The 13178-nt window shown below is 37.9% G+C and overlaps 1 protein-coding gene across 1 annotated transcript; it reads left to right on the plus strand.

The window, feature by feature from the left end:
• The first annotated feature begins 582 nt into the window (after positions 1-582).
• LOC120283036 (uncharacterized oxidoreductase At4g09670-like) lies at positions 583-6835 on the plus strand. Its single transcript, XM_039289867.1, has 2 exons — positions 583-1166; positions 5767-6835. Exons 1-2 carry the CDS (start codon positions 699-701, stop codon positions 6388-6390), a joined length of 1092 nt encoding a protein of 363 aa, XP_039145801.1. The 5' UTR covers positions 583-698; the 3' UTR covers positions 6391-6835.
• The last annotated feature ends 6343 nt before the right edge of the window (positions 6836-13178 follow it).

Consider the following 13178-nt stretch of genomic DNA (forward strand, 5'->3'; position numbering starts at 1 on the left):
TTTATTTTACTTATCACATTCTTCTAATAAATAATTTTTTTTTTAAAAAAAAAAATCGTCTACACTTTATTTTACATAGCTCAAAATTATTCCGGGATAAAACATAAAATAAAATGAAAAAAAAGGTTATGAAATCTTTTCCAAAAAGTGAAATTTTCATGACACCAACTCTATCTGAATAAAATATTTTTTAAAAGAAAAAAAATCACTTGGTATCAAAATATTCCATATTTCCCCCTGTTATATATATTCTTGTATTGGCTTCGAAAAACTTAAAATAAAAGTATAATATCCAAATTAGTCCATCCACTTTTCTCTCTCTTTCCTTTTGGTCTCTCTATTCATAGATGTATTTCACTAATCCTTCTACTATCGAAAATATTTTTACTTAGTCCCTCTTACTCTAAAATGTGTCAATTTATGACTGTATTTTTAAAAGTAAAAGGGGCTAGATAGGAAGAGATTAAAGGTAGATGGACTAAATTGAGCCATTTTCAAGAGTAGAAGATTAGTGGACTACATTTATGAATAGAGGGACTAAAAGGGAAAAGAGAGAAAAATAAAAGTACTAATTCGGGTATTTGCAAATAAAAACATTTCATGGATCTAAATGCAAAAAAAGCCCCAATAATTTGAAGATCTCTGAAACGAAAGAGGAGAAGATCACCAGCGAGCGAGCGAGCGAGCGAGCTTCAACAATGGCGGAGAAGGCTCCGATCATCCGATTCGGCATCATGGGTTGCGCGACCATCGCGATCAAGGTCTCCCGAGCCATCAGCCTCGCTCCCAACTCCACCGTCGTCGCCGTCGCCAGCCGCAGCATCGACAAGGCTCGCAATTTCATCACCGCTCACGGCCTCCCGGAGGGCACCCGGGCGTACGGGAGCTACGAGGAGATTCTGGAAGATGAGGGTGTGGATGCTATGTATGTGCCGCTGCCGACGAGCCTGCATTTGAGATGGGCGGTGGCGACGGCGGAGAAGGGGAAGCACTTGCTGCTGGATAAGCCGGTGGCGCTCTGTGTGGCGGATCTGGATCGGATTTTGGAGGCTTGTGAGGCTAATGGCGTGCAGTATATGGACGCCACCATGTGGATGCACCACCCGAGGACCGTCGCCATGAAGGAGCTCTTATCGGATCAAGGTCGCTTCGGGACGCTCAGATCGGTTAGTGTTGCCTACTTCTCCTTCTTCTTCTTTTTTTTATTGATTGATTTATTTATTTATTTATTAATTAAAAAAAATTCACACTCAGCCACGGATTCACGTCCATTAACGGATACTAATTAAATTGCTAAAAAATAACAATCTTTTAATATAATTATTAATTTATTTTTATATTATATAATAAATAAAAAATATAATTTATAAATCTATGGTTAAAAATGAGCTATGATTTAAAACCGAGTTTACTGGATTATTTTTAAACCCGGGCATATTTCTAACTATTTTGCTATTGTTATATTTATTAAAAAAATAAATAAATAAAGAAACATATGTTAAGGAATTAAAATAAATCACAAAAGTTATTGTTATTAACTTATTATTATTTATTGTTTTGATGCTTTAGATAAATTTGGTTAGGAATGGTTGAGAATGGACACTATTTTAAGGTTTATGAATGAGATAAAATCTTTTTGTGTTTGCAATTGGTTTAAGTAGGCTTAATTAGAAATGGATGGACATGATGACATGGTTGAAAGGCCTATGACTCTTATCATTGGATATATGCTAAAAAATTCTAATTTAAAATTTTATTAATAAGATTTTTTCTAGAAATTATTATCATTTTAATAAAATTGGATAAATTACAAGATGATAATCAGGAGACGATATCCAAGTAATAATTGGATAAAAATAGACTACTAATAAAAAAAAATGTCACTTAATTCACAGAGGTGATGCACGTATAAAGCGAAATCAAAAGAAAGTATCGAGAAAATACTAGTGACACTAAGAAATATTATTCATTATAAATTTTATAAATAATTTATTTAAAATATAATGTAAATTTTAAAAAAAATCTAAATAATTTTATAAATATATTTTTTAATAAATTTCTAAAAACAACACAAGGTTCATAGCACGATAAGGCAAATATTCTTGGAGCTCATGGTTTGGGACACGCTAGATGCTATGGTGACGAAAATCTTTGATTAATTATATATAGGGTGTCTATATTATAAAAAATAAAAAAAATAAATCTAATTATGAAAAGAAAAATCATAGGTTTTCATAGTTGGAAAAGTATTCTTCCTGTATTCGATAGTTAAATCAGACAAAATAAATTTAAATAATATGAAAGCCATTTTTTATCATGTTGAAATATTTATATATATATATATATATAATTTTTTTTTTGAATAAAGTGGATAAACCACGAATTTATTAATGAAGAAAGAAACTGGGAAAATAAAGTATAAGTGAGAAAATAACAAGCAGAACAAAAAGAGGAGAAAGTAAACAGTTATCCTCACCAGAGATGAGGAAAATAAGGAGCATAGAAAAAAGAAAAGGAAAAAGGCAGGGAAATCTGAAGCCGGCGAAGTCAGCCATCAGGAGACAGAGGCCAGCTCGAGAGGCAGTGATAGCGAATTACTCCTGAGTCGAGTTGGACGCCATATCGTCGGTGAAGTCAGTCGGATCTGGAGCGCTAAAAAGTTTAAAAGAGCGCTTTTATCTTCGAACACCTTCAGAGGCTTCTTGTTGATAAGATTCAGAATCTGCAAAATCGATAAAGAATCATATAAAGCGGTTTTAAGAATTATAGCGGAAAAAAAGGTGCACATTTTTTTGGTTAAAAAAATACGATTGTTGCGTTCGAGCCCAAAATGTTCGGGAAGATGGCTCGGAGCAGAGATCCCATAAATTTACGTGAATAGAGTTTATGGAAGGAATCCGATGAGGTCCGGATATTTGAAAGCGAAGAAGGTAAAGTTTCGGGATCTAAGTGAACATTTGAAGAAGGACCAAATGCGAACGGATATGTCATGCAGTTTAATAAAAAAAATGATCTCATCGATTACGAGTTATTATGACATAGAATACATGTGTCGATGAGCAAAAAGGATTACTGACCTTTTTTAAAAAGATTCTCAAGTGTTAAAATTTTATCCTCCCAGGCAAGCCAACAGAATAGAGTGATTTTGCTGGGGGATTTAATTTTCCAGAAGTTGGAATAAAGCTGGGAACGAATTCCTCCATCGATTAAGAAGTTATAAAAGGATTTTACAGTGAAGGAACCATTTTTTTCTAAAGACCAGGAGTAGGAGTCTTCATGATCATTAAAACAAACCGATAAATAATTAGTAAAACTAGCAACAACATGTGCAGTGACAGATCTAAATGGATTACCCTGAGAATTAAGAGCGTGAAAAAATTGTTTTAAAGTAATCCAAGGATCATGACAGTCCAGGAAGAGAGATTCCCAAAGATTTTTGGGAGATTGGCCATCCAACCATCTGTCATGCCAAAATAACGTATTTTCTCCATTACCAATGATTTTGGTTAAGCAGGAGCGAAATGAATGAAGTATGGGATTGATTCCTGCCCAAAAAAAAAAGACTTATTTCTTGGTGGATGTGAATATAAGAAGTTTGGAGAGTTTCTGTTAAAATAATTAGCTTTAATTATCGTAGACGAACAAGAATAAAAAATAGTAATAAATTTCCACCACCATTTTCCAAGCAAAGCTTTATTGAACTCTTGAAGATCAAGGATGCCCCAACCACCCATGCTTCGGGGGCGACAGATTCTTTTCCAAGCAATTAAACTTATTCCTTTAGATCCCAGACCAGGACCTTTTCAAAGAAAATCTCTCCTGATTTTGTCAATTTCATGAATAACCCAGATAGGAAGTTTGAAGACAGACATCCAATAGACTGGAATAGAGGACAACACAGAGTTGATAAGAGTTAAGCGACCCCCCAAAGAAAGATAAATTGCTTTCCAGGATGTGAGTCTAGCACAAACAGATTCAATCAACTTAGTCCAATCTATTCTTCTGGGACGTCTACCAGATTGGGGAACCCCCAGGTATGTAATTGGGAGACAATCTCTGTTACAATTAAGTATTCTAGCAGAGGGGGTGGCCGGTTGGTAACCAAAATTGGTGGAAAATAGACAGCTTTTTGAGTAGTTGATTGAAAGACCAGAGCTGCCTTCGAAGAGATAAAGAATTAATTTAATAATTTTAAGATCTTCATGACCGCCAGCAGAGAAGATAATAAGATCATCAGCATATTGTAAATGGCAGATGCTGTTGGAATGATCAAGTTGCACTCCAATCAGAACTTTAGACTTAATTGCGTGATAGAACATGGCACTAAGAGTATCAGCCGCTAAGGCGAAAAGGAGGGGTGAAAGAGGATCACCCTGTCTCAGTCCTCTTTTACAGCGAATATAGCCTTGAGTAGTACCGTTAATAAGGAACTGAGTTTTGGCAGAAGTTAAAATGGTTTGTATCCATGTAATCCAGCGATTGCCAAAACCCCTAGCTTCAAGAATCTCAAGAAGAAAATTCCAGTCTAAAGAGTCAAAAGCTTTAGCAAAATCAACTTTAAAAGCATAGCCAAGTTTTTTCTTTTTTTGAATATTGAAAATCACTTCTTGAGCAGCAATAATGTTGTCTGCAATACATCTTCCCTTAATGAATCCAGACTGAGAAGTATCAACTAATGAACCAATCTTTTGACTCAATCGAGAGGCAAGAACTTTAGAAATAATTTTACAAGTTGAATTGATAAGACTGATGTGTCTGAATTCAGTAACCTCAGAAGGAGAATTTGTTTTGGCAATGAGAGCAATATGAATCCAGTTAAGTCTTTCAAAGTTGATGGATCCATCATAGAAATCGCTGCAAATTTTAAGAATATCACTTTGAATAAGATTCCAATGATTTTGAAAAAAGAATATTGGAAAACCATCAGGACCAGGTGCCTTATCAGCATTGAGGTCGAACACAACATTTCTAATTTCAACAGAAGAGAAAGGAAGTTCTAACGAAGTTAGATCAACTCTATCTTTGAAATTAAAAAGGTGATGCCAGTTGAGTAAAAATCGATTTGAGATCGGTGTGCCAATCAGGGTTTTGAAGTGATCAATGAAGACTTTTCCAATTTCTTTATTACCTTCGATCCAAATCCCATTACTACGAATTCTTGGTATAAAGTTTTTTTATTTTTTTCCCGCCATTAGCAAATAGGGTGAAAAAAATTTGGTATTTGCATCACCCTCTTTAAGCCAAGTAATTCTAGAACATGCTTTCCAGTAGATTTCCTCTTGTTGTAAAAAGAGAGTAGATCGGATCGAATGAGGGTAAAACGAGTAAATTCATCAGCCGAAAGAGGCCTTTTTTCATGCAAGGTGTCAAGTGAATTTAATTCAGCAATTAAACATTTTTTACGAACATTAGAAGCACCAAAATTTTCTTTTGCCCAAATACGAAGCTTAGATTTTAAGTAAGCGAATTTTTTGGAGATGACATAAGCCCCACATCCAACAGGATTATGATCCAACCACCAACTTTGAATTAAATTCTCAAAAAGATCGTTGGAATACCAAGATTTTTCAAATCTAAAAATTCTAGGTCGAGAGTAATGGTTGCCAAAATCCAGATATATAGGAGAGTGATCAGAACCGATTCTTGGAAGAGAACTTTGAATGGTTCTGGGAAATAAAAGTGACCAATCATGAGAGTATAGAAATCTGTATTATTTTATTTGGTACATTTGTATTATTTTAAGATTAAATCCGTTCTTATTTGCAGATACACAGCGTGTTCTCGTACGGCGGCGGTGACCCTTATTTCCTGGAGAACGACATCCGGATGAAGCCGGACCTGGATGCACTCGGCGTTCTCGGCGACGCTGGCTGGTACAGCATCCGCGCCATCCTCTGGGCCTCCGACTACCAACTCCCAACCACCGCTGTCGCCATCTCCAACCCCATCAAGAACGCCGCCGGCGTTCTCCTCTCATGCGCTGCCACCCTCACCTGGGACGACGGCCGTTTCGCCACCTTCCACTGCTCCTTCCTGACCCATATCACCATGGAGATCTCCATCATGGGATCTCGCGGCGTCCTCAACCTCACTGACTTCGTCATCCCCTACGAGGAGTCATCTGCGCCGTTCACCTTTGTATCCAATTCCGGGTTTAATGAGGGTTCTTTAGGCTGGATTGCGCCGCCGGAGAAGTACAAGGTTAGTACTGAGATCCCGCAGGAGGCGCTTATGGTTCAGGAGTTCTCTAGTTTGGTCGGAGAGATGAAGAGTAATGGCTCTAAGGCAGAGAAGAAGTGGCCGGAGATTAGCCGGAAAACGCAGTTGGTTATTGATGCTGTAAAGGCTTCTATTGATAATGGATTCCAGCCGGTGCAAGTTGGGAAGTAGTTTGGATAGTGAAGGAAGAGTAGTTTTCTCATGCTTGCACTGTTTTCTTTCTATGTGTTTGTTTGATGATGGCGAATTGTAATATGAATAATCATGCATTCTGTTTTGACTTTTGAGTGATGATTGTTGGAGAAATTGATCAGATCCCAATGAATCAAGTGGTGCACACTGCTTCTGCTCCAGGTTGTCTCCAGATATACAGGGATGGTGCGCTTCATATCGGGACTCAATACAAGTGAAGATTGAATGTTGTTTAACTGGATGCACTTGGTTGTAATGCATCTGGGGATGCTTAATTACTTCTGTTGTTATGTTTGTTTGTAATGTTTGGTTATTTTGAATATTCTCTAGCTATGTACTGTGCAACCATGAAGGTTGGTCTGCTAGGTGTTTGTATTAATGCCTGGTGCTTAATTGAATGAAATAATAGAGTTAATTAGTGTGATTTCTCTTCAGTCTCCTCTTCATTTTATCTTGGATCTGGTTGTGTGATTGAATGGTGATTATATCCTGTGAGAATTCAGTGAGAAATACAAGTGACCATTGTCAAGCATCTCTCACATTCTCAGCACCATTCTTAGAAACAGAGTGCTTGTCTTCATAACTCAGTGTGCAGCCTTGTCATTGAACTTGCAAACTGATCCTAACAGTGGTATCAGAGATAGTTATTCAAACAAGGATGTCTAGCTCCTCTTCAGCAAAAGATTCTGAAGTTCCTCATTTCAAAGGTGAAAATTACAACCTTTGGGCATTGATGATGAAAACCATGTTTAGATCAAAGGATCTATGGAAATTGGTGGAGAAGGGATTCAGTGAAGAAGGAGATGCTACTAGAATTAATGATAGCCTCAAAAAGGATGCCAAAGCCATGTATTTAATCCAGCGAGCACTTGATGCAAGGATACTGGTAAGGATCTCTGAAGCCAAGACAGCTAAGGAGGCATGGGACACTATAAAGACTGAGTTCCAGGGAGACTCAGACAACTCCACTATGCAGCTTCATGCTCTTCAAAGGGAGTTTGATGTCATCAAAATGAAGCATGGTGAGAGTGTTCAGGACTTCGTGAGCAGGGTATTAGACATAGTCTACCAGATCAGAGTCTTGAAGCAGGACCTCCCTCAAAAGGCAGTAGTATCCAAAATACTTAGAAGTTTGACTCCCAAGTTCTCACAGGCCGTTCACTCGATCATAGAAGCAAAGGACCTGAATACAATATCAGTTGAGCAATTGAGCAGCTCACTGAAAAATCATGAAACTATATTAAATATTGAAGCAAATCAACATGAAGGAGAGAAGGCATTGTATGCTGGCAGAGGAAGTGCTCATGTTTTTGAGCATTCAAACAGAGGGAGAGGAAGAGGCCGAGGCTTCTCTCTCAGAGGAAGGGGACGCGGGCGTGGCAGAAGCAGTGACCCAGCTCGCACTGAACCCAGTTTCTCTGCAGAATCTAACAAATCCCATAAGGGAGTACAATGCTTTGTTTGCAAGAAGTTTGGGCATGTAAAAGCCCAATGTTGGTATAGAAACAGGGAAGCTAATGTTGTGAAGGAAGAGAAGCCAAGGGAAGGAGAAGAAGTGGCATTTATGGCAATCAATGAAGAACCAAAACAATGTGGAGGACTATGGCTAATTGACAGTGGATGCTCAAACCACATGTCAGGAGAAAGAAGCCTGTTCCAGAGCATAGCCACCACACCAAGACATTCCATCAAAGTCGGGGATGGAAAAGCTCTCAAAGTTGAAGGCATCGGCAAGGTGTCTCTCTGTTCAAGCAGAGGTAAAATTACAAACTTAAATGATGTTCAGTATGTACCAAGTTTAACTCACAATTTGTTGAGTGTTGGTCAAAATGATGGATGCTTTGGATTCGACATTGAGTTCACCAAAGGGGTTTGCAAAAATCGGGGAGACCGAAAACCAAGGCACAGATAGCTCGGGTGGCAATGACTTCTAACAGGCTCTTTCCTTTAGAAGCTAACGATGTTGATTTTGCAAACTTAGCACAAAAGAGAAGATGAAGTTTCAAATCTCTGGCATAAGAGATATGGACACATAAATGTAAAGAATCTAAAGCTAATATCAAAGGAGGGCCTGGTGTTTGGGTTGCCAAATATTACAAGTATAAATTCGTGTGAAGCATGTTCACAGGGGAAGCAAGGTCGCTCTGTGTTCCCCAAAGGCCAAGCAAAACGTGCAACTGCGCCTCTTGAATTGATTCATGGCGATGTAGGCCCAATCAGAGCAACGTCCATCGGAGGTAACTCTTACTTTCTTCTATTGACTGACGACTACTCCAGATACAGCTGGGTGTATTTCATGCACCGAAAATCAGAGACATTCCAGCTCTTCAAGCAGTTCAAGCTCTTGGTGGAGAAGCAGTTCTCATTCCAAGTCAAGGTTTTGCGCACTGATCGCGGAGGCGAATTTACATCCAATGAATTTGAAGCTTTCTGCCATCTCGCCGGAGTGCACCACCAACTGTCAACTCCACAGACCCCTCAGCAAACCGGCGTCGCCGAGCGCAAGAACAGAACAGTGACGGAGATGGCTCGTACCATGCTAAAGGAGAAGAAGATGCCGTCAGAATACTGGGCATAGGCGGTGGCGACGGCAGTGTACATCCTCAATCGGTCTACAACATCGGCGGTGAAGCTTCGAACTCCGTTTGAAGCTTTGACCGGTCAGAAGCCCTCCATTTACCATTTCAGAGTTTTTGGCTGTTTGGTCTATATGCTCGTTGATCCGATGCAGCGGACCAAGTTTGACGCCAAATCCCGACCCGGAGTGCTGATTGGTTACTGCGATCGTTCGAAAGCCTATCGGATCATGGATCCAGATTCGAAACGCGTACATGTCAGCAGGGATATCCGGTTCTTTGAAGAGAAAGGCTGGGATTGGTCAGGAAGTGCTGACTCAGTTGCCTCAATCTATGCACCCGCACGTGAGGAGGGGATGACTTCCCTTAACAGAGATATGGAGATATCTCCACCGTTCGATCAGAATGATGAACGGATTGATTCACATCAAAGGCCTTCTTCTAGTCTCGAAGAAGACGATTTGGTGGCCGGAGAAGACGGTGGCGGTCCGACGAGGTATAGAAATCTCACTGATCTCTATAGTTCCTGTTCTCTTGCTCTTTCTGTAGGGGATCCTGCATCTTATGAAGAAGCTGCAAGGTGTGAGGAGTGGGTTGCGGCCATGAAAGAAGAGATGAATGCAATTACAAAGAATCAAACTTGGCATCTGACCTCTCTTCCAGAGGGAAAGAAAGCAATAGGACTCGAAATGGATTTTTTTAAGTCAAAATTTAATCTCGATGGCACCCCTACTCGAAAAAGGAAAGCTCGTATTGTGGCTAAAGGTTACTCTCGTGAGAAGGAATTGATTTCGAAGAGGTATTCTCTCCAGTCACTCGAATGGAGACCGTCCGCTTGTTCTTATCCATTGGAGCACAAAAAGGAATGGAAAATCTATCAGTTGGATGTAAAATCCGCATTTTTCAATGGAGATCTCATGGAAGAAGTATATGTTCTTCAACCAGAGGGGTTCATTGTCAATGAAAAGGAGGAAGAAGTGTATCGTCTCCATAAAGCTATATACGGTCTACGTCAAGCACCCCGGGCCTGGTATAGTTGTATAGACTCTCACTTCTCTCAATTGGGTTTCACTTGGAGTAGTAATGAACCCACCGTATACTCCAAGATACAGGGTAATTCTGATACTCTTTTACTTTGCCTGTACGTTGATGATATTCTATACATGGGGTCTTCAATGGAGTCTTTGATTAACTTCAAAGAGAATATGATGAAGACATTTGAAATGACTGATATGGGGCCGATGAGGTTCTTTCTCGGCTTGGAAGTGATACAGAGGAAAGGATTTGTTTTCATGTCACAGAAGAAGTATGCAAGGGATCTCTTGTTCAGATCAGGGATGCAAAATTGCAAGGAAGTTGATACCCCAATGAATTCAAATGAAAAACTCTGTCTTTAGGACAATTCTGGGAAAACAGATCCACAGAGATATAGGAAACTGGTTGGTGCTCTACTTTACCTCACCCATTCTCGACCCGATATTATGTTTGCTGTCTCAATGGTTGCTCGGTTCATGCACTCGCCGAGTGTGAATCACATAGGAGCAGTAAAGAGAATCCTTCGATATGTTAAAGGAACAATTGGTTTTGGGATTTATTACAAAAAGGGAGAAAATTTCAAATTGATGGGTTACCCCGACAGCGACTGGGGAGGATCTCAAGATGACAGGAAAAGCACCACAGGGTGGGTTTTCTCCCTTGGCTCTGGTGTTATAGCTTGGTGTTCGAAGAAGCAGTCCATCACTGCTCTGTCAAGCACCGAAGCAGAGTACATCTCATTGACTGCCGCTGCCTGCGAGGCTGTTTGGCTTCGTCGACTACTAGAGGATCTCAATGAGAAGCAGGAAGACTCTAACATCATTCTCTGCGATAACTCATCAGCTCTCTCTATTGCCAGGAATCCCACTCACCACGGGCGAACAAAACACATTGATACCCGCTTCCATTTTATTCGTGATCTTATAAAAGATGAGTTAATTAATGTGAAGCATTGTGGAACTGAAGATCAGTTGGCGGATGTGTTTACAAAGGCCTTGCACAAAATCAAGTTCAGTTCATTCACTGAGAAGCTAGGAATTGGTGAATTATCTGATCAATGGGAGTATGTTGGAGAAATTGATCAGATCCCAATGAATCAAGTGGTGCACACTGCTGATCCAAGTTGTCTCCAGATATACAGGGATGGTGCGCTTCATATCGGGACTCAATACAAGTGAAGATTAAATGTTGTTTAACTGGATGCACTTGGTTGTAATGCATCTGGGGATGCTTAATTACTTCTGTTGTTATGTTTGTTTGTAATGTTTGGTTATTTTGAATATTCTCTAGCTATGTACTGTGCAACCATGAAGGTTGGTCTGCTAGGTGTTTGTATTAATGCCTGGTGCTTAATTGAATGAAATAAGAGAGTTAATTAGTGTGATTTCTCTTCAGTCTCCTCTTCATTTTATCTTTGATCTGGTTGTGTGATTGAATGGTGATTATATCCTGTGAGAATTCAGTGAGAAATACAAGTGACCATTGTCAAGCATCTCTCACATTCTCAGCACCATTCTGAGAAACAGAGTGCTTGTCTTCATAACTCAGTGTGCAGCCTTGTCATTGAACTTGCAAACTGATCCTAACAGATGATAATGGACTAAAGTTGTTCTAGTCCAACAAATTAAACATCCATTACTATGTGAGGGTCAGGTGTGGTCGAATGTCAAATACCGTCCACACATAGGAAGGCTTTTTTTTCCTTTTCGTAAAGATTAGCGGCTAAGTGCCTAACAAAGACAAAAACATGCAAAAATTTCAGCTAAACAAGTGAGTGCAGATCCATGTATATATAGCCGTTAAGACCACTCACACATAAATTTTACTATTTACACTCCAAAAACATATGTCATCATCTATGATTTGAATTCTCACTATTTGTGAATAATTTTAATTAATGGGGGCTTAACTACCAATAGATCACTTGGTCCTTTGTACATGTTATAAAAATATCTAATATGAAAATGGTTAGAGTTTAATTCTCATGCCACCAACTATGTGATCATGTACAGTGGGATGATTAATTTTTGAATATATTTTTGTCCTTAATTATTGCAATTGTTGTATTTACAATTGTTGTATTTATTAAAAAAAATTATAATATCAGTATTTCATAAAAGTAAAAATATTGGCAATGGGGTAATTAGATGAACAAGATATGAGAAAAATAGTATTTGATTATATAACTTGAGAAAAATCTTATAGAGCAATTATTTTAAAAAAAATCTATATTAAAAAACAAATTTGTTTTTTAATATAGATTTTTTTAAAACATATTCACAACAAATAATAATCTCATAAATATCTATAGTAGTTATAATAGACTTGAGACGTGCATGATTTGACAAACCTACAGTCATGAGTTTAGAGTTTATAAATTTTGATATGTATTTTATTTTTATCAACTTTTTGTTTAAAAATAAATTATTTACAAAAAAAAATACATATAATTTTTTAAAATTAATTTAAAAAACCCTAAAATTAGATGTTTGTCATAAATTTCTCAAATAAACAAAAATGGAATCAATTACTTATAATGATGGGGGCACTGCTTCTCCACAAGAGCAAGAATAATCAACATTAGCAGGGATTTATCTAGATTAGGGATAAAAATCAAAGAGAAGCAACAAAATGACATGTTAACATTATTTAACACTATTATAAACAATTAGTTTTATGATCTGAACACCACTACAATTCACTTTCAGAAATAACAATATTTATACATGTACCATACATCCAAATAAAAACAAAACAAAACAAAGGTTAAAATTTCCATAATTTTTTTTATTTTTAACAAATATAAATTTACACAAATGTCTAATTACCAACAAATCATTATCAAACAACCCTAAGACAGTCTCCTGCCGCCCAAAAACAAAAATTTCTTTAATGAAATGTAGGGCCACCCCATGATTAACCTAATCAACGCACATATATATAATAATAAATAATAAATAATATATCATGTCCAAATACTGAATTGTGTTATGCCACTAGAGTGCAGAAAAAGGAAAGTGTTCAACTCCTTCCTTAATCACTTATGCCACAATTATGTTTTTTTTTTTTACTTTCCAAAACAACTATCCAAATACTATTCATGCACTGTATATTTGGGTCAAGTTTATTTATGTATTATTCACATGCCTAAGTGTG

This window comes from Dioscorea cayenensis, chromosome 18, assembly GCF_009730915.1.
Source record: "Dioscorea cayenensis subsp. rotundata cultivar TDr96_F1 chromosome 18, TDr96_F1_v2_PseudoChromosome.rev07_lg8_w22 25.fasta, whole genome shotgun sequence".
Classification (NCBI taxonomy): domain Eukaryota; kingdom Viridiplantae; phylum Streptophyta; class Magnoliopsida; order Dioscoreales; family Dioscoreaceae; genus Dioscorea; species Dioscorea cayenensis.

What these genes read in the sequence shown, in the direction of transcription:
- LOC120283036 (XM_039289867.1), top strand. Translation starts at nt 699, where the DNA reads ATGGCGGAGAAGGCTCCGATCATCCGATTCGGCATCATGGGTTGCGCG. An exon ending in GCTTCGGGACGCTCAGATCG is followed by an intron (nt 1,167 to 5,766) that starts GTTAGTGTTGCC and finishes TCTTATTTGCAG; the next exon opens with ATACACAGCGTGTTCTCGTA.